The 20178-nt window shown below is 50.5% G+C and overlaps 1 protein-coding gene across 1 annotated transcript; it reads right to left on the bottom strand.

Moving 5' to 3' along the window:
- Positions 1-6475: 6475 nt before the first annotated feature.
- Positions 6476-13317, bottom strand: Abhd17a (abhydrolase domain containing 17A, depalmitoylase). Its single transcript, XM_051177362.1, has 5 exons — positions 13159-13317; positions 9373-9894; positions 8483-8677; positions 6954-7133; positions 6476-6871 (listed from the first exon to the last, which is right to left on the bottom strand). The coding sequence occupies exons 2-5, from the start codon at positions 9702-9704 to the stop codon at positions 6646-6648; spliced, it is 933 nt and encodes a 310-aa protein (XP_051033319.1). The 5' UTR covers positions 9705-9894; positions 13159-13317; the 3' UTR covers positions 6476-6645.
- Positions 13318-20178: the final 6861 nt, after the last annotated feature.

Here is a 20178-nt window from a genome sequence, read left to right as displayed (position 1 = left end):
CGCAGGGCAATAATCCTACAGTCCTGATTCCCTATCTCTGGGGTCGTCAATGTCGTCGTACTTGTCTTGGGAACGAAATATACCAGTAGTGGGCCTTAAGAATGTAGGGTTCCCTCCACCCAGCCTGGCCGTGCGAATCTGTAGAGTTATCATTGCGCACCGGAGTTCGGGAATCACCAAGCCTGTGGATAATCGGAATGGCAAAAAAAAAAAAAAAAATCGGGGCTGCAATGAAAAGGCCTGGCTCGGTCACCCACTCGAAATTAGGGATACCGGAGTTCTGGACGTTCCTTTCCTTCCTCGGCTGGGACCCTTGAGATTGGAGCAGGGAAACTGAGGCTAATTAATGGAGCAATTGGAAACTCCCATGGATGATCCGTCCAAGTTGTTCAATGATGGTCCCCTAAATGCCCCAGGCCCCAGGCGCCGGTGCGCGGAAGTAGGCGACCAGTCTCCCGCCCCTTCTTAACTCCCACCGGGTTGCGGAGGCCGTGCAGTAGCCTGTGCGGCCTCCAGGGGGCGAAGCGCGCCAGCCAAAAGCAGTTTGTCAGCCAAGGCTTTCTGGTTCTCTGACAGAGGCTAGATGGTGGCAGTGACCCCTCCCCGGGTGTCATCTCTACCTTCCCCACAGGCATCTCCAGCTGACTTGGTCAGGTTCTGCCTCTCTGCCCTCGGGTTGACCATGTTTCCCTAGGCCCCACCCACCGTACTTGGTGGTGAAACACATGTCCCTCAACAGCAGAAGTGGGATACTCTGGGGGCCCCAGCAACCCTCTGGCTGGACAGAAGTGGGCCAGGAGGACACATCCACCCTTCATCCCCAGGTTTGCACTCCAACAACCAGAACCATGTGGGTCCAGGCCCAGGTTCTGTGCCTTCAAAGGTGAGGGGTGGCGTCCCTCCCTCCGCACCCCTGCACCCACCCTATACATACATACACACACACACACACACACAGGGGTGGCGTCCCTCCCTCCGCACCCCTGCACCCACCCTACACACACACACACACACACACACACACACACACCAGAAGAGAGGAGCCATGGGCAATTCTTTGTTGAGAACTGCAGCCAGAATGAATGAGGGCAAGCCCTTGGCTCATGAGGTCACACCTCACAGCCCTAAAATGGTAAGAAGGGTGGCACGGCCACCAGGTGGTGCCACTTAGCATGTACCAACCATATCCTTAGACCTGTGTCCTCTGGGCTTAAGCCTCTGAGAGGGAAACATCTGTAACCAGATTTGGGTGTTCATGCACAGCTCCTTCGTATTATCTTCACACCCCAGCCACCTGCATGCCAGGCTAACACTGTGTTGAACCACAGAAGTTGCTGCTAACCCATGAAGGACCTAAGGAACAGTTGCCCTACCTAACAGATGATACGGTCAAGGCTGGTACTCTGTGCAGAGTTTTGATGCTGAGGATTCTGGGAAACTACCCAGCTTGCTCCCACAAGGCCTGATGAGTGAGAGTTGCCTTTCTCCTGTGACAGTACCCCTGGGGCTCAGATACCAGCACTTGCTAGTCCCATGGGTGAGTTTTATTTCCAGACAGGATTTGAGGTGAATGACAGGTATGAGCTACCCTGACTAACCAACATTTAGCTATATGTATTTTAGGGTTTGTTTATTTGTTCGTTCATTTGAGATGGGGTTTCTCTGTGTAGCCCTGGCTGTCCTAGAACCCACTATAGACCAGGCTGGCCTCAAACTCTGAGCTCTGCCCTGGGGAGAGCTACAAAGACTTGGGTCGGGTAGGACAGATACTACAGCCCCTTAAACTGTTGCTCCCAAGCCATGTGGCTGAGGGTAGTTGACAGCAAATGCTCCAGAGCCAGACAGGCTGCTTCTTAGGGACAGTAACGCTAAGATTGGCCTGAACCATGACAGTACCCAACACAAACTGAAGGCTGGGCAATGCTACACCAGACCATGTTTTTTTGTTTGTTTGTTGACAGTTGTTGATTTTTAATTATCTGAGCATGTAGTGCACACCTTTAATCCTAGCACTTCCAAGGTGGAGGCAGGAGGATCAGAAGATTATTCTTGGCTATATAGTGAGTTCCAGGACTGTTGGGACTGCTTAATGTCAGGACTGCTTAAAATCCCAGCACTAGCTGGCAGTGGTGGCACACACCTTTAATCCCAGCACTGGGGAGGCAGAGGCAGGTGGATCTCTGTGAGTTCAAGACCAGCATGGTCTACAAGAGGTAGTTCCAGGACATCCTCCAAAACCACAGAGAAACCCTGTCTCAAAATACCAAAAAAAAAAAAAAAAAAAAAAAAAAAAATCCCAGCACTGACGCCAGGTGATGACGTACACCTTTAATCCCAGCACTTGAAAGAGGCAAGTGAATCTCTGTGAGTTGAGGGCCAGCCTAGGCTAAGTCTAAGACAGTCAGGGCTACACAAAGAAACCCTGTCTCAAAAAAAAAAAAAAAAAAAAAACCAATAAAATAAAATCCCAGTACTGAGAAAGAAACAAACAAACAAAAAAGCTGAGCAGTGGTGGTGTACTGCTTTAATCCCAGCACTCTGGAGGCGGAGGCAATTCGAGACTGCTTGGTCTACAAGAGCTAGTTCCAGGATAGCCTCCAAAGCCACAGAGAAACGGTCTTGAAAAGAAAAATTGAATCTGTGCAAGTCAGCCATGCAATCAGTATCCACTGTGCGACCCTTAGCCAAAGGCGCAGCATGCCCACCATGTCCTTGTCTCCACTGTATACCTGGGTAAGGGAGGAAACTGTCACAGAGACCTGTACCAGGTCCAAAGACAGGATGGGTTCAGGAGAAATCTGAACCCTAAGGCAGGTATTGGCCTTTCTTAGCCTCAGCTGGGTCCAGCTGTTATACACTGAGCATTCAAGACTGGAGAGAACAGAATGACCTGAGATGCGGGGTGGGAAGGCCCATGTCCCTGTTTGAGGGGTACATCCCAGGCAGCTCTGATCTAGACCTAGGTCACTTGGCTGAAGGTAAGTCATCTAGGGAACATGAGCTGACCTCATGGCCTTGTGACCACTATAACTAAGCTGTGAAATTGTGGCTGGGAAATTCACAAAATGGAGTGCTAAAGTTGGCCCTGATCCCAGGTGGGAGGGCATCCTGGCCACAAGTTATATCAAAGGTGGGGGGGGGGCTTCCTGGAGTTGATAATGGCCTCTGGGAAAGGGATGTGTGTAAAAAGGAACCTAGGGGAAACAAGACCCTCAGAAGTACAGAGGGAGTCACAGACAGACAACCTAGGAGCTGGGGTCATTGTCCAGTTCAAGATCCCTAGGGCTCCCCTCTGGCTGCCATGCTCTACATCATGTGGGAAATGAGCAGGCAGAGAAGACATGCAGGGGCACCCACTCCACGGAGAACTGTGGTTGCTGCTGACAAGAGGCACAGGGTTCACACTTAAAGTGTGAACCGAACCAGAGTGAACACAGTGCCTGTGACTAAGCCACAAGTAGTCATTCGCTACCATAGTAGCCAGCAGAAAGAACCAAAGGGAGGTTAGATCACTTCATCCTGTATTTAAGATAACAGTTTCATCATAATTTTATCTGTATGAGCAATTGGCATTCATTTGTTTGCTTTTGCTGCCCTTCACTGGGGGATACTAGGTGGGGCTGCACTCTTGACCACAACCCCCAGCCCTTCAAAGATTAGTAGGATTAAAGGAGCCCATTTGATGTTCATGAGAAAAAAGAATGCCCAAGATACCTGCAACTTGGGTTAACAGTGTAGAAGAGACTTTGCAATGAATACAATAAGACAAGGGTGGAGGTATAGAATCCTCGTATAAGCTATGTAGGCAAACTGGGCCAGGTGGACCTCTGTGAGTTTTGAGACCAGGGTCTACAGAGTGAGTTCGAGGACAGCCAGGGCTACAGAAAAACTGTCTCAAAAAACAAAACCACAAAGGTACAATAAATTACCAGCTAGATTCATGGCACACATTTGTCATTATGGTGCTTGGGAAATGGAGGCCAGAGGATCATGGATGACCAGCCTGTGCAACACAGTGAGTTTGTTTGAGGCTAGCCTTCATTAGAGAAGACTCTCTCAAAATGCCAATGCCAAAACCAAAAAAAAAAAAAAAAAGTACAGATTTACTGCATAATTTGCAGTAATGGGGAACTGCGTTTGCACTCTCCCTGGGGGGAAAAAGTAGCTATAAAATGACCATGAAGTCAAGCCAGGCAGTGGTGGTGCACAGAATCAGGTGGATCTCTGTAAGTTCCAGAAGAACCCACCTCAGGAAAAGAAAAAGAAAAAAAAAAAAAAAGAAAAGGCAGGGTATAGAGAGCCTGAGTGTCTGGCATGGTTAAGAGTACTTGCTGTTCTTGCAGAGGATCCAAGTTTAATTCCCAGCACTCATATGGAGTGGTTCACAACCACCTGTAACTTCAGGGGAACTGAGACCCTCTTCTTGCTTCCCTGGACATGGGCACTCGGGTGGTACACAGATCTGCATACAGGCCAAGCACCCACACTTAAATCCTTGTGTATGTGTGCACCTGTGTATGAGTGTGTACACCTTTGTGCAGGACCTGCTCATGGTCCAGAGACATCAGATGCCCAGGAGCTGGAGTGACAGGAACTGAGCTGGGTCCTCTGAAAGAGCAACAGGGCTCTTTACCACTGAGCCGTCTATCCAGTCCTTTCCCCCCTCCATCCCCCACCCCATAATTTCCATGATGTATGAAATACTTTAGCAAGCAAGAAAGTGGGTAGAAAGAGGCTGTGAAATACAGACCATTTAAATATACATCTTTATAATAAATGTACATTTATCCAGCTTTTAAATGACTAATATGACAAAGATGTCTAATACAAAACACAGTGGACGGAAGCATTTAAAAAGTTGGCTGTAGAGCCAGCCAGATGGCTCATGAGTAAAGACACTTGCCTCCAAGTTTGGTTCCCTGAATTCAGTTTCCAAAATACACATGGTTAGAGAACAGATTCTTGACATTTGACCTCTGACCTATGCATATGCTGTGGTACATGTGCCTCACCCACAAATAAATGTGATTTTTGTTTGAGACAGGGTTTCTCAGTGTAGCTCTACCTGTCCTGGAACTTTGTAGACCAGGCCTTGAATCCAGAGATCTGCCTGCCTCTGCATCCCGAGTGCTTGGGTTAAAGGCTTGTATAAACAAGCCCCAGCCTGGCTCTGGTTTTGTTTGTTTGAATTGGCTGTGGCTTATATGCTGGCTCATCAGGTCTGTCACTTAAGCAGTGGGGAGCCTGAGGTCGTGGGACTGCCTCAAGTTGGAGGCCAGCCTGGGCTACATGGCAGAGTTTCAGTCTGCTAGTCAAGACAGACTCTATCTCAAAAATTAAAAACAAAAAATGGCTGGAGTTTCCCATCCGGTATGCCTCAGGATCACAATGAGCTACAGAACAAGGAAGGCTGACTCAAAAAGTAAAAGGAAAGCTGGGGCCCCAGCTCAGCTGGTGGAATGCTCTCACCCTCACAGAGAGCACCTGGTTCCATCCCCAGCACCCAGGAAACCAGACTTTGTGGCCAGCCAACAGCTGGGCTTGGGTGTCTGTGCTCTAGGTTACCCTCAATATTTATGGCAATCCTGTCTCAGCATCCAGGATGATGGGGCTGGGAATGAGGCTTGTCCTTCCTAACCATGTGCATGCTGATGCTCTTCTTCCTTGCTGCACCAGGGTCACAGGAGACTCAGTCCTGGGACAGCCTGGGATCTAAAGCTCAGCATTTGGGGAGGGGGGAGCAGGACAGGGGGTTAGGGGACAACCTTTCAGCAGATGATGGAGAGGGAGGTAGTCCTAGGAGAATCAAACAGCCTGCAGACAGGGATCTAGTGAGGGTGCCCTATGCAACCTGTACAAAGGTCCTGGGCCCAGAGGAGTGAGCACAGCATCAGTGATGCTGTGATTTGGTGAGGCTCTTATGGACTTGGGAGGCTAGGCCCTAGCTTCAGCATTACCACATGGAAGCCTCTGGAGTCAAAACCACATATTATGTCACTTCTGCTACAGCCACGCCCCACATATTCCAGCCTCCCAAATGTACCACCCACTCTTAATGGGACCTTGCAGCTTCAGGAGTCAGTTTAAGGTACTGACCTCCCTGCACTCAAGCTCTTCCTCAGCCTAGGCATCCTATGGCTAGAAGAGACAACATGTGGCTCAGCTTCAGGGGACACTCCCAATAGCTATGTTTGCCCTGCAGTCCTAGGGAGATCTCCTCAGCTCCTGGCTGGCAAAGAACATAGCCTGGTCCTGGCTCTGGGGTCCAATGGGCCTGTTATGTCCTCATCTGGAGTGGGAGGGAGTTCATGCCATGTGTACAGCGGTGATAGGGACTCCTTGTAGAGCAAGGTGCTGCTATCCTGGTGCAGACCTGGCCGGAGGACCTGAGGTCTTTCTCACAACCCCGCACCCACTTGGTCTTAGCAATCTCCCAGCCCCAGGAAGGCACACTGGAGCCATGAAGAAGCCAGGGTAACCCTGAAATCTTAAACCTTTAATTAGTTTCCCTCTTTCCTTCTCTCTGCTACCACGTTGCCTGCACATGGCTCGTGGCCCGTGGGATGCCGAGCAGGGTCCTGGACGCCGGGTCACATGCAGCCCCGGCAGGGGAACCCATGTACTGCTGAGGTCCCTGTGGCTTGGCTAGGTGCGTTGGCTGGGCAGCTCCTGGGAGATGAAGCGACGCAGGCGCTCCAGGTACTGACTGTACAGCTCAATGTCGTTGTGCCCGGCGCCCTCCACCCACAGTGGCTCCACAGCCTTTGGGCAGCGCTCATACAGTGCCAGCCCGTGTGAGAAGTCGATCACCTCATCCTCTGTGCCGTGGATGATGAGCACTGGTGACGTGATCTTCGAAACCTTCTCGATACTGAAGGATAACATGTCAGGCTGGGCCTCCTGCTACCCCCCCACCCCCCAGCACACCCCCAGGCCCCAACCCCCATGCTCACTTAGGGAAAGCATCGAAGCAATAGGTCTTCTTGGTGTCAGGAAAGGCCACCCGCATGCCCGAGGTAAGAGGCGAGTGCAGGACCACCGCAGCACACTCATAGCGCGATGCCAGGTCCACAGTGGGCACTGTGCCGATGCTCTGGCCATACAGAATGATGCTGTCGGGGCTAATGCCGTACCTAACCAACAGCAGCAGCAGGGTCAGCAGGCCCGGAGGTGGGCAGCTCCCAGGGCCCTGCCAGGCCGCAGCTCCCTGGCTTTTCCCTTAGTCCCTCTGACAGTGCCAGAGTGAGGCAGGCTTTGGACCTAACATCCAAGTTCTGGTTCCCTCCTGACCACAGAGAGAAGGCGGGCTGTCACTTTCCATGCTGCCTCCCCACAAGTTTGGGAAACTGTGTCCCCAGATGGCCTGGCCCAGTTTAGGGTCCCCTGAGTCCCTCCTACCCAATTAGAAGCTTGCACAACACAGGCAGTGTCACTGCACAGGTCCTGGGAGCCAGCCCATTCCCAGCTTCCCCTGCGGCCCCTCCACACTAAGAGATCACTGTGACCACTTACCCTAGCTGAGCTGGCCTAGCGGCTGCTGGACTGCTACCCCTGCCAGAGTTCCCACCTGTCTATAGCAGGCAAGCCTCTGCAGGACCCTCCCCCTGATCCTAGGCAGGAACCAGGGGCAATTTGCACTCCTTCCATGTGCTGACCAAGACCCACAAGCTCTGCCTGCTGAGCACTATCAACAGCTCAGGCCTAAGTTCCTCTCACCATAGGAGGGTGGCCCTTCAGAAGTCTCCTCGACCTCCCCTGAGGCTTAGCTATGGTGTTGAGAGGTTTCTGGGGGTCAGGACTGTGGTGGGACAAATGGATAGAGGTCAGAACACACTGCAGTGACTCTCCAGGCTGCTGGACAGTGTCAACAGGGTACAGGCATCTGTGGCACAGGGGAGGGGCACTCAGACAGGTCCCCAGTGCCAGCACCAGTCGTGCCGGGGGACCCAGCCCAGTGATACCTGGCACATCTCCAGGGTAACCAGAGTCCCCATCTCCCCTGGGCTGTCAGCGTCTCAGCACCACATGGGGCCTCAATGACCAGGTTGGGGGTCCTCCAGAACTAGAGATGGTTGGCCTCTTCTATACCCCACTGCATGGGCCCTGCTCTATGAGGGAGCAAAGGAGCCCTTGTGAGGTGGGGTGAGGTTGGGGTGATCAGGATATGACAGAGGGTGTGACAGAGGTCTGGAGTGCAGGCTGGTGGTCTAGACCTACTGACTGCCATCACTTGGACACCCACTGGCCCAGCTAGCTAGCTCTGCTGCCACCTGCCCAGAGAAGTTACACTGATGGCAGAGTCCTAGGATCCCCTAATCCTTGGGCTACCAGGTCCCTCAATGACCATCTCCTAGTCCCTTTTCCTGTGGACATCAAGGACCAAGGACAGCTGTCTTCTGGGCCACAGGGGCCTATTCCCTCTGACCCCAACTGGCATTGATGCTCCTCCCACACCCATGCCCCTAAGGGCCAGGGCCCTCACCTGGTACGAAGGGCCTGCCAGGCAGCATCAATGTCAGCATAGAGGTTCTTCTCCGAGGGCCGGCCAGAGCTGATCCCATAGCCAGAGTAGTCATAGGAGAAGATGTTGCAGCCGATGCGTGTACCCAGGCCAACATAGAAGCTGCACATCTGGCCCAGGTCCACTGCATTGCCATGCGAGAAGAGAACTGTGTACCTGGTGGTGTGGGCAAGAGGGGCACGGACACAGGCTGACCACCCACCCTCTCATCTACTCAGATCCACATGGGACAGCCTAGCTCCACTGTTCCACTCCCAGAATAGGAGGCAGTATTGGCTGGAGATGGGCCTCCAGGGTCAGTGCTGTAGCCCCTGGCTGTGGTCAGCCAGCAGGCCTTAGGCTTCCCATCTACAGGGGATACCAGGAACTACTGAGAGACCCAGGAGGCTGATGACCATCTCCATGGTGACGTGTACACTCCATGATGCTGGGCACTACTACTGAGAAAGAGCCTGCTCCCATGCTGCTTCCACTAGTGGATGCTCCATTGCTGGGGGGGGGGGGACTGGGCCCTATCCCTGGCCACCAGCAAACTCTTAAGGCCCATCCTGTTCAGACAGGTCTACAACAAACAAGGGCCTGCACCAGGTCAAGGCCATGCACCTGCATGGCCCTGCCCAGGCAGCTTCCTGAAGCACCTGCCTGGCTCCTGAGTAAAAGGTTTGCCCTTTGGACTACAGACTCTACCTAGGGAAGCTGTCACTCCTCTACCTCACCCTCTGGTAGGGACCTGAAAGCAAGAACCTGAGAGCAGGTTCTCCTGTCCTTTACAAGAGGGGTAAGGTGGCCTGGAAGGCGGGGCGGTGCAGCGCCCAGGCACCCCTGCAACGAGCCCTGAAGCCCCAGCTCACCTGGCACCTGGTACACAGCGCACATACATGCAGGCGATGCGGTTGGCGCGCGCGCTCTTGGTCAGGAAGACCTCGATGGTGTCCAGCTCACGCTGGCCGTACTGGAAGTCAGCACGCTCCGTCAGGTGGATCTTCCAGCGCCCGGGGGTGGCCGCTGAGGTCCGCAGGGGACCTGAGGGGGCAGCGCCGGCCCCTCCAGGCCCCGGCTCAGGTTCGGGTACCAGTGAGTAGGTGGGCTCGGGAGGCAGGAAGGCGAGCTTGGCGGCGATGCGGCCCGGGCAGGGTGGGCAGCAGAAGAGGCAGCAGAGCTCGCTCACCGACAGGCCGTTCATGGCGGGCACGGGGCCCGCGCCGGGCCAGGGGAGGGGCGGGGGTGCTCTGAGACGCGGGCAGCGGGCGGCCAGGCACGCGGGCCGCACACCTTAGTCCGGTTAGGAGGCCGCGGCCTGGCCCCATCGTGGTCCAAGGCGAGCCCTCGGGAGCCTCGCAGCCACAGGTCTCCATGCCGTACAATGGGACACCCTGCAGGGAACACCAAGATGTGGGTTCCCTCCAGAAAGCTAGGGTGGAACCAGGTGCCAGCTGATGCCAGGCAGAGAGGAAGGCGTGTCCCCACATCCATGGTCTATCTTGTTCCTCTTACCCTGTCCACAGCCCTAGCTCACCCTGCAGTCTCTCTTGGACCTCTGATCCACAACTCTGTTGTGTATACCCCCAGCCTCTTGCCATTCTAGCACTCCCAGTCCTATGCCCAGACCTTCTGCCTGCCCAGCAGTGTCTCCCTCAGTCCTTTAAGGAGCTACATCCTCCAGGAACAGGTGACAAAGGCATCACAGGTCTTAAACTGAAGAGATCCAAAGATTCCCAGGATCCCACACAGGGGGATGGGGGAGGGGGCACCACTGGGCCTTGGAGCATAGAGACAGAGCCCAGGGGAGGAAACAGAAACAAAGACCGGGAACAAGGACAGGATGCATCTCAGACATAGGGCTCCATTGGCTGGGACAATGGTTTGTCCCTGTGCTTGGAACCAGGCCTGTCTCCCTGGGGTCAGCGCAGTTGGAGCCTCCCGTAGCTTGCAACCTCAGACAAGGTTCAGTTGCCCAACCTCCTGGGGCTGGGTTCCTTGCACCTACAAATGTGCAGACTGATTGCCTCACAGAGGCAGCAAACTACAGAAGGGGGTTAAGTGGGGACTTAAGTATCCAATGGATACTCAGATGCTCCATTACTGCAGGAGACCCTGAATGTGTTCAAATGACACCAAAGCCACTACCATTGTGTACAGACCTGCCCAAAGGACAGACACAGAGACCTTTCCAGAAAAGCCCACCACTAACCATATCTTTCATCTCTCACTGTCTGGGAGAAAACAGGAGACATCACAACTCAACTTTAACAGAATATCCATGCACACCTGGGTTTTAGGTCACAGCATACAAATCCACAGGACAGAGAGACACAGAACATTGAGGCAGCTGTGGGCTCACACACAAATCTCTGCTACCTGTGGACCTGAGGTGTGCAGCCTGGGGCTGAGTGGAGTGATGTTCACAGTCCAAGACAATTCAGGGACACACTGAGAAAAGACATACGACAGCCAGAGCAGGAATAAAGATAATGTCAAGAAATCTCCAATTTGGGGCTGAAGAGATGGCTCAGTAGTTAAGAGCACTTCCAGAGGACCCAGGTTCAATTTTCAGCACCCACATGGCAGTTCACAACTGTCTCTAACTCTGGTTCCAGGGTATCGGACATCTTTAAACCAATACACATAAAATAAAGTTAAAGAAAGAAAGAAAAGAAATCTCCAACTCCTGCCAGGCGATGATGGCACACACCTTTAGTCTCAGCACTAAGGAGGAAAAGGCAGGTCGATCTCTGAGTTCTAAGCCAGCCTGGTCTATCTACATAGGTCCAGGACAGCCAGAACTACACATAGAAACCCTGTTTTGAAAAACAAAACAAAACATGAAATCTCCAGCTCCCAAGTGGCCATTCTCAGATGCATGAGAACCTGTCTCTAAGAGACACCAGGCCATGTCTGTAACCAGGAGCATTCCTAACTAGGAATAAGTGGAGACCAGGAAGACACAGGGTCACATTTGTAACCCAAAGCACTCCTAACATAGAGACCAGGATCCTGAATAGCTCAGAACAGCCCTGTAAGGGAGTGACCCTGCCAAATACACACAAGGTCAATGTTTAGAGACATCAGCTTTATAATCCAGGCCTCATCAAGGAACACCCTGAAACAACCCTTGGTGAGGTAGAGCTTGGAAGACCTGCAGTCTGGGGAGAGGAGTCCCTGACCATGCTTGAGAAGAACAAAGTGGATGCTATCACTGACCCTTCCCCCCAGTCCACTCCCAAGGATCCACCTGCCAGGCCAACCTGAACCTTTCCCCTACTGCACTCTAGCCTCCCGGCCTGGGGAACATCTCAGCCACTATCAGCCTTTGCTAGGCTGCCCCCCCCCCCAGCAACTCTGCAGCACACACCCATCGAGTGATCTCCCTTTTAGGGGTGTCCTCCCTACTCATAGACCACATCCTTAGGCACAGCTTATCAGGGTGCAACCTCTGGGTTCTCATCTTACAGTATACTTTCTAAACAAGTCTAACAAGGGTAGGCCTCGGTTTCCTTCCTGAATCCTCCACATGGTAAGGATCCCACATTTACATTCTTCTACAGTTAAACAGATCTCCACCCTAAACAAGAAACTCCATGGGGGTAGGGCCAGCAGGACCAATAAGGACCAGCTTCACTCAACCATCATGTGCTGACCAGCCACAGAAAATGAGGAAGTTCTAGGAGAAAGACATAAGCCTCCAGGGTCTGCCAGTGTTATAATGCAGGGGTCATGTGGGAACTCATTCACAGAAGGGTGCCACTGGGTAGCACAAGCCAAGATATTTCACTCACTGACTCTCAAAAACCCAAGTATTGTGACCACAAACATAAAAACAGGTCCTGGTGTTACAAGCAAAGACTCTAGGACGACCTACATATGCCTGCCTGCACTGGCATGTCTCACCCAGCCAGTCGGGGTAAGGAGGAAACCGCTCTACACAGCACAAGTTAAGGAGTGCACAGAATGAAGACAGGTTGACAAAGATAGTTCAGCAGGTAAAGGCACTTGCTACCAAGTCTGAAGAACCGAGCTGGATCATGGGGACCCACATAGGAGAGGACTGACACCAGAAAGCTGGCCTCTGGCCTCTGCGTGGGCGCACTCATGTGAAAAGAAAAATAGCCAAATGACAGAGGACGGGAGAGGTAAACCCTGAGGCGAGAGAGGATTCGAAAAACTGCAAGAAGGGATCCTAGGGTGAGCAGGGTCGGCTCAAGCAGCACCCTCGGGCTCTGCTGCAGGGTGAGGACTTCATCGTGGGGGTGATGGGGAACCATGGAGAAGTCCTAGGCTGCAATAAGAGAAGCCTGATGTGGGCCCCAGCTGGCCGGAAGACACCAAACATGGCACAGAAGTGGCCGGCGAGTGTCATCAGGGAGGCGGAGGTGGTGTGGGATAGGGACAGGCTCCGGAGATGGCTCCGGGTCTGCGGCTGGGCCCGGGCGTTTCTTGGAGCAGAGCCGTGTCCTGAGGAGGTTAAGCGATTGCCCCAGGATCGCTGCACGGGCAGACAGGGACGCCAGGGACAGGGTGGGTGTTCTGGTGGCGCTGCCATTCCCGAAGGACGCCGGTCTGTCTCGGACGCAGGGCCCCGCTCGCCTTGGCCCCGCTCCGCAAACCGCCGCCGCCCACGCGCGCCCGCCCGCACTCACCGCCGCCCGCGTCCGCCGGCCCCGGGGCCGCACTCCATGGCTCCCGGCCGCCCGCCCCTGCGTCCGTCCGTCTGTCCCTCGGGACCGCGACCGGGTCTCCTGCGCAGCCACCACCGCCGCGCCACCGCGGGCGGAAGTGAGTCTCCTAACACCGCCCCGGAAGTGATGCATCGAGGGGATGCGCAAGCGAGGAGTCCCCTAGCTGTTTCTGGGGGCGGGACAAAGCGACAGCAAAACGGATTGAGTGGATTGTTGTGGGAGGTGCATTGCTGGGAGAGTGTCCATGGACGGGAGAAGCCGAATGTGCTGGAGAGAGGCCTCATGTAGAAGGCGAGGCCTGATTGAGTGGGCGTGGCTGGCCACAGGAGGCGCGAGGGAGGGTCTAGGGGAGGGGCTTGGTTTAGGAGGCGGGGCATGAAATGTGGGCGGAACTAACCGGCCTAGGGGCGGGGCCATGGTAGGGTGTGGCACTACGGGAGTGGAGCAGGTATGCTTAGGGGCAGGGCATAAACTGGGAACCAAGCCAGGTAGGGTGGACAGAGTCCACATACCTGTTGGGGTTTTTTTGGTTGGTTAGTTGGTTGGTGTGGTGGTTAGTGGTTCATTGGTTGGTTGGTTTTTTTTTTTTTTTTTTTTTTTGGAGACAGGGTTTCTCTGTGTAGCCCTGGCTGTCCTGGAATTTGCTTTGTAGACCAAGCTGTCCTCAAACTCACAGAGGTCCACCTGCCTCTGCCTCCCGAGTGCTGGGATTAAATGCTGTGTGCTACCACTGCCCGGCCCCCTACTTATCTTTTAAATCATTCTTTCCATCCCCCCCACCCCTGCATTCCTAGAGAGGCAATAGACCAAATCATTCTCTCTCCGGGTCTGAAGACAGAAGCTGGAGGCAAGGTTCAGCGTTTAAGAACAATGCCTGTTTTTACAAAAAAAAAAAAAAAAAAAAAAAAAATATATATATATATATATATATATATATATATATATATATATAATGATTCAGTTTCCCGCACCCACAAAGTTCAAAACCGTCTGTAATTAGAGTTCCATGGGATCCTATGTCTACTTCTGCCTTCTGCAGTCATTAGATAGACTATAAAGACTACATGCAGGCAGAACAACCTTACATTTAAAAAAAAAAGATTCTCTTTCCCAATTTTATTTGATTTATTGCCTTGCATATATATTGCTGTGTGTGGAGTTCCTGTGGAAGTCGGAAAACTGAGAATCGATTCTATTGTTCCACCAAGTGAGTCCCAGGGACTGAACTCAGATACAAGCTTGGCAAGTGCCTTTTGCCCACTGAGCCATTTTACTGGCCTACTTTCTCTTTTTGGTTTCTTCATTTTTTTGTTTGTTTGTTTTGTTTTTTTGTTTCCTGAGACAAGTTTTCTCTGTGTCGCCTTGGCTGAACTGGAACTTATACTGTGGACCAGGTTGACCTGGAACTCAGAGATCTGCCTGCAGCTCTGCCTCCCAAGTGCTGGAACTAAAGGTGTGTGCAACCACTGCCAGGCATTCATATGTATGTATGTGTGCCTGTCTTTTTTTTTTTTTTCCTTTTTTAATTTAAATTTGAAACAAGCTTGTTTTACATGTCAATCCTAGTTCCCTCTCCTTCCCCTCCTCCCCTGTCCCCCATAACCCACATCCCATCCCCTTTCTGCTCCCCAGGGAGGATGAGGCCTTCCATAGGGTATCTTCAAAGCCTGTTTTATCATTTGGAGCAGGGCCTAGGTGTCTTCCCCCCCCCCCGCCTGTGTCTAGGCTGATTATCCATCTATGTGGAATGGCTCCCAAAGTCCATTGGTATACTAGAGATGAATACTGATCCACTACCATAGGCCCAATAGACATTTAGCTACATGTATGTATGTGAGCACATGTATGCCTAACGCCCAAGGAAAAGAGGCTATTGAATATTGAATTCCCCCCAGAACTGGAGTTATGGTCTTTAGCTATGTGGGGTCACAAGAGCAATAAAAGCTCTTAGTCACAGAACCTTCTCCTTTTTTCCCTTTTTTTTTTTTTTTTTTTTTTTTTTTTTTTGACAGCATCTTAATCTGTAGGGCAGGCAATTCTAGGCTCAGGTTGGGCCCTCAAACTCAGCAATTCTCCTGACCAAACCAAACCACCTGAAGCTCCCTTTCAGGGAGGTGAGGGGAACATGATCTCAAGTGGCCCAGAGAGGTATTGAACTCATGACCTCCACCAGCGTTCTACTAGGATGAAGGGTATATAACACCACACCCAATTTTACTACTTTCTACACTCTGCATTCTCATTCCTTCTCCACCCCTGACCCCCCATCTCTTTTGTGACAAAAGTGTCATACAGCTCAAACTGGCTTGCTCTTAACAACAGGATTGTGTCACCAAGTGAGGTTCCTGAGAACTGCAACTGTAACTTTATACTGTGCAAGGACTCTAACAATTGAACTACATGTTCAGTTAGTTTATTCATTCATGTATCTATTTATTTGAGACAGTGACTCACTATGTAGACCAGACTGGCCTCCAACTCACAGGCTGCTTGCTTCTGCCTCACCACTGCTGGGATTAAAAGGGTATACCACTACACAAGGCTCTCACTTGGTTCTAGAGACAAGGTCTCCCTCTGTATTCAAGGTTGGCCTAGAAATTGTTGCCTATTGAATGCTAGGCACTAAGCTCCACATCCATCGTTATTTTTAACACTATGAAAACATATATAGTACATGGGCTGGCAAGATAGCTCAGTGGTAAGGCCCTTCCTGACAAGCCTGGGAAGCTGGGTTCAAACCCTGAAACCCACACAGAAGAAGCAAAGTTATCACACTGGGCATGCATACACATACAAAATAAATGAATGTTTTTAAAAGTGAAGCCAGGTGGTGGTGGCTGGGACCTTTAGTCCCAGCATTCAGGAGGCAGGCAGGCAGATCTCTGTGAGTTTGAAGCTAGCCTGGTCTACACAACTAGTTCCAGGACAGCTAGGGCTGTTACACAGAGAAACCCTGTCTCAAAAAAACAAAATAAATAAATAAACATCTAAAAAAAAAATTTTTTTTTAATGGCTAAGATAGGATAGTGGATCACACATTTAGTTCCAGTACTTGGGAGGCAGAGTCTAGCAGATCTCTGAGTTTGAGACTAGCCTGATCTACAGTGTAAGTTCCAGGACAGCCAGAGCTACACAGAGAAACCCTCTCTCCAGAAAAACAAAACAAAACAAAATCTGAAGAAAAAAAAATTTTTGTTTTGAGACAGGGTTTCTCTGTGTAACCCTAGCTGTCCTAGAACTCACTCTCTAGAGCAGACTGGCCTCAAACTCACAGAGATCTGCCTGCTTCTGCCTCCCAAGTGCTGGGGCCAGAGGTGTGCAATATCAAACTTGGATCCCAGGGATTTCTTTAACCACCATACCCAGGATTCCCTCCAGGCCATTCCAGCTCAGAGTTGGGAGGAGCCAGGGCTGGCTAAACCAGAAAGCCAAGTTCTGCCTGGAATAAATCCTTAAGGAGTGAAGGTAGCCCTGGGGCTGGGGGTTGGAGAATGGCCAGGGACAAGACTAAAGTTGATGGAATAAAACTCAGCTCCCACCCTCTCTCTTTACAGTACTGCCCTTATACCCCAGGACATTTTTGTATAAGGAAAACCCTCTGTTGTTAGCTGAACATAGTAGTATACACCTGTTATATCAGCTCTGGGAAGGAGGCAGAGTCGAGAGAGGACCACCGGTTCAAGGCTAGCCAGTACTACACAGAGTATATTGAACATTAAAAATACAGGGGCTGGTGAGATGGTGCAGCAGGTAAAGAAGCATGTTGCCAAGCCTGAGTTCAATCCCCAGGACTCAGAGTGGAAAGAGACCCATGTCCTGTAAGCTGTCCTCTGATCTGCAGACCCACACTATGGCATTCACGCCCCCCCAACACAAAGTAAATAAAAGCCCACTATTTAGCTGGGTGATGATGGTGCGGATTTTTAATCCCAGAGGAGGATAGGATAAACAGAAGCAGGCCAGCCTGTACTGTAAAGTGAGTTCTAGGCAACCAGGACTACACAGAGAAACCCTGTCTCCAAAATTAAAAAAAAAAAAAAAAAAAAAAGAAAGAAAGAAAGAAAAGGAAGGAGGGAAGGAAGGAAGAGCCTGTTATTGTCAATTTGGAAGGAAGCTGAAATCAAACATTCATTCCAGCAGTTGAAATCATGAGACAGGGGCATCACCCAGTCACCCAGGGTTCTGTGTAACTTAATCCAAATAAGACCATGTCTCAAAAAAAAAAAAAAAAAAAAAAAAAGAAAAAAAAAAAAAAAAGAAAAAAGAAAAAAAAGAAAGAAAGAGAAGGGAAGGAAAGGAAAGAAAAGACTATAGAGACACCTCAGCATTAAAGGACACTGGCTGCTTTCAGAGGATCTGGGTTCAGTTTCCAGAACCCACAACACACAAGCATCTATAACTCCAGCTCTGAGGATCCATCGCCCTCTTCTGGCCTTGGTGGGCACTGCACACACTTGGTGCACACACATGCATGTAAACACAAAAAAATCACACAAAACAAATCAAATCTTATTTTTAAAAAAAGAAAGGGAAAACCCAGAATTAATGAACTACTCTTCACAAAATTGCTGAGATGGAAGAGGATTTTGGGTCTAGCCAGCTTTGTGAACTGAGACTGTCTTGTCTTGGATCTGTTCAGATCTCAGATGGCCCCAAGGCTGTTAGGCTTAATGGAGAACAGTCAAATTGGAGAGATTTTTCCCTGAAGTTTAAGAAGTGACAGTGACATCCCATAGTATCTTTTCTTTTCTTTTTCTTTTTTGAGACATGAAACAGCATGTCTCATGCAGTTCAGGCTGGCCTCAAACTAGCTTTATAGCCAAGGGTGATCTAGACTTCCTGCTCCTTGCTTCCTGCCTTTACCTCCCACATACTGGGGTAACAGGTGTACCCTGCCTGGTTTATGCATTGCTGGGGATGGAATCTATACCTTTATGCATGCCAAATGAGCCCTCTAGTCACTAAGCTGCAGCCCTGACCCCTTTTGTTGAGCTTTGAGATGGAGTCTCATTGCTTACCCTAGGCTAGTCACTATTTAGTGGTCCTCCTGCCTCAGCCTCCTCAACGCTGGGATCACAGGTACAAAGCCACCACCCCAGGCTTCCTTTCCTGATTTACAAAGCAGGTTTCAAATCTTGGGTGTCAAAAGTGCACAGCCAGAAGCTATGCCTTGAAGACAGTTGCATTTATGGAGTTTGTGTCCAGATCATGGCTGATTTCAAGGGGCTAGGGGAATGGTTTCTGTAGAGTATAGGCAGGAAATTGGGGCTTCTCAAAAGAGCTGACAAGCTGAGGTGGCATGAAGTTCGCTGATGGACCAGAGATAGTAGAGAAGGCAGAGGAACCCCTCAAGACTCCTTTCCCAGAGTCAGAATTACTCCCACCTTCACCCCAGGCCATGAAGATTATGCCCTCTACTTATTTTGGTGATCAAATCAAAGGTTTCTTACAAGGTAGACAAGCAATCACAGCGCCCAGCCAGCCACTAGCCCCTCACTGGGAGATTCTAGGAGGGGCTCCACCACTGCCCACACCCCTAAACCCTCACTGGGGAATATATGCAGGAAATGGGGGTCTCTACTTCTACCCACAATCCCACTCTTCTTTGGACACCACTATGCACTACCTTTTTTTTTTTTTTTTTTTTTTTTTTCCAAGACAAGGTCTCTCTATGTAGCCCTGGCTGCCCTGGAACTCACTCTGTAGACCAGGTTGGACTTGAACTCAGAGATCCACCTACCTTTACCTCCTGAGAGTACTGGGATTAAAGGTGTTCACCACTACAAGCATCTTGTTTATTTTCATTTTATGCATATAAATGTATGCCTGAATATCCATCTGTAGTGTCCATGGAGGCCAGAGAGAGCATTGGATTTTTTGGAGCTGGAGTTACAGATGTTTGTGAGCCACCATGTGGGTACTGGGAATCTGGGAATCAAACTTGGGTCCTCTGGGATAACAGTCAGGGTTCCTCACTGCCAACTCACTCCCTAGGCCTGACATAACATTTTTATGGGGCCGGGCTCAGGCAAAATAATAATAATAATAAATAATAATAATAATAGTAATAAAATAATAATAATAATAAAAATTTAAAAAATGGGTGTCCTGGTGATCCCATTCTGGTGTAATGACCCAAAACTCTTGGTTCTCCTTCAGAGTCCCTTGGCTCACATGGCCTCCTGGAAGAAGACAGAGTACCTAAGGTTTCTGGCTTTGTGACAAGGGTCACAGCCATATTAATCTCCTACTTATCTGTCTTGAAAGCAGCTGTAAACTAATCCTATGGAATTTGTTCTGGTCTGATAGCTGATCAAAAGATACTCTTTATTCCAGAAAGAACCTGGCAGACAGGCCAAGAAGATTGTAAGCAAGCTGACCCTCCAGAGCCAATCCAGGATCTCTGGTAACTATCTTCCTGGCTAGTCAGCTGAACTAGGCAGTTTATATTTTAGTCATGGCCGTTCTATGAGGCCTCCAGGAAATGTCATGATCACTGAGCCATGGAGAAGGAAGGGCTCTGGGAGGGTCTCAGGGACTCTACACAATGAGACTGTATCTAAAACAATTAAAAATTATTGCCAGCTCTGAATGTTAAACCATCCCTCCTGCCCCTACTATTTATTCATTAATTTTATTTCTTTTGTTGTTGTTTTTTCAAGACATGGTCTCATTATGTAGTTCTGGCTGTCCTCGAATCGGCCTGCCTCTGTCTCCAGAATGCTGGAATTAAAGGCCTGTGATCCTCCTGGCTCAGCTTGTTCATGCTGATAGCTCATATGCTGACATGAACCCCCATGCTTGGTTCCCCCCATGTATGTATGTATGTATGTATGTATGTATGTATGTATGTATGAGTTCTCTATTTGCATGTAGTCTGCATGACAGAAGAGGGCATCAGATCCCATTATAGATGGTTGTGAGTCACCTTGTGCTGGGAAATGAACACTGGACTTTTTTTTTTTTTTTTTCTTCCGAAAC

This window comes from Phodopus roborovskii, unplaced genomic scaffold, assembly GCF_943737965.1.
Source record: "Phodopus roborovskii unplaced genomic scaffold, PHOROB, whole genome shotgun sequence".
NCBI classification, from domain to species: Eukaryota; Metazoa; Chordata; class Mammalia; order Rodentia; family Cricetidae; genus Phodopus; species Phodopus roborovskii.
Note: the sequence above shows the minus strand (reverse complement) of the source record. Positions and strands in the feature narration are given on the sequence as shown.

Excerpts from the sequence above, each read along its gene's own strand:
- Abhd17a (XM_051177362.1), bottom strand. The coding sequence starts at position 9,704 with ATGAACGGCCTGTCGGTGAGCGAGCTCTGCTGCCTCTTCTGCTGCCCA. Across the intron at positions 8,678-9,372 it reads CGCTGTGTACCAGGTGCCAG|GTACACAGTTCTCTTCTCGC; the intron begins GTGAGCTGGGGC and ends CCACACCACCAG. Across the intron at positions 7,134-8,482 it reads TGGCAGGCCCTTCGTACCAG|GTACGGCATTAGCCCCGACA; the intron begins GTGAGGGCCCTG and ends GCTGTTGGTTAG.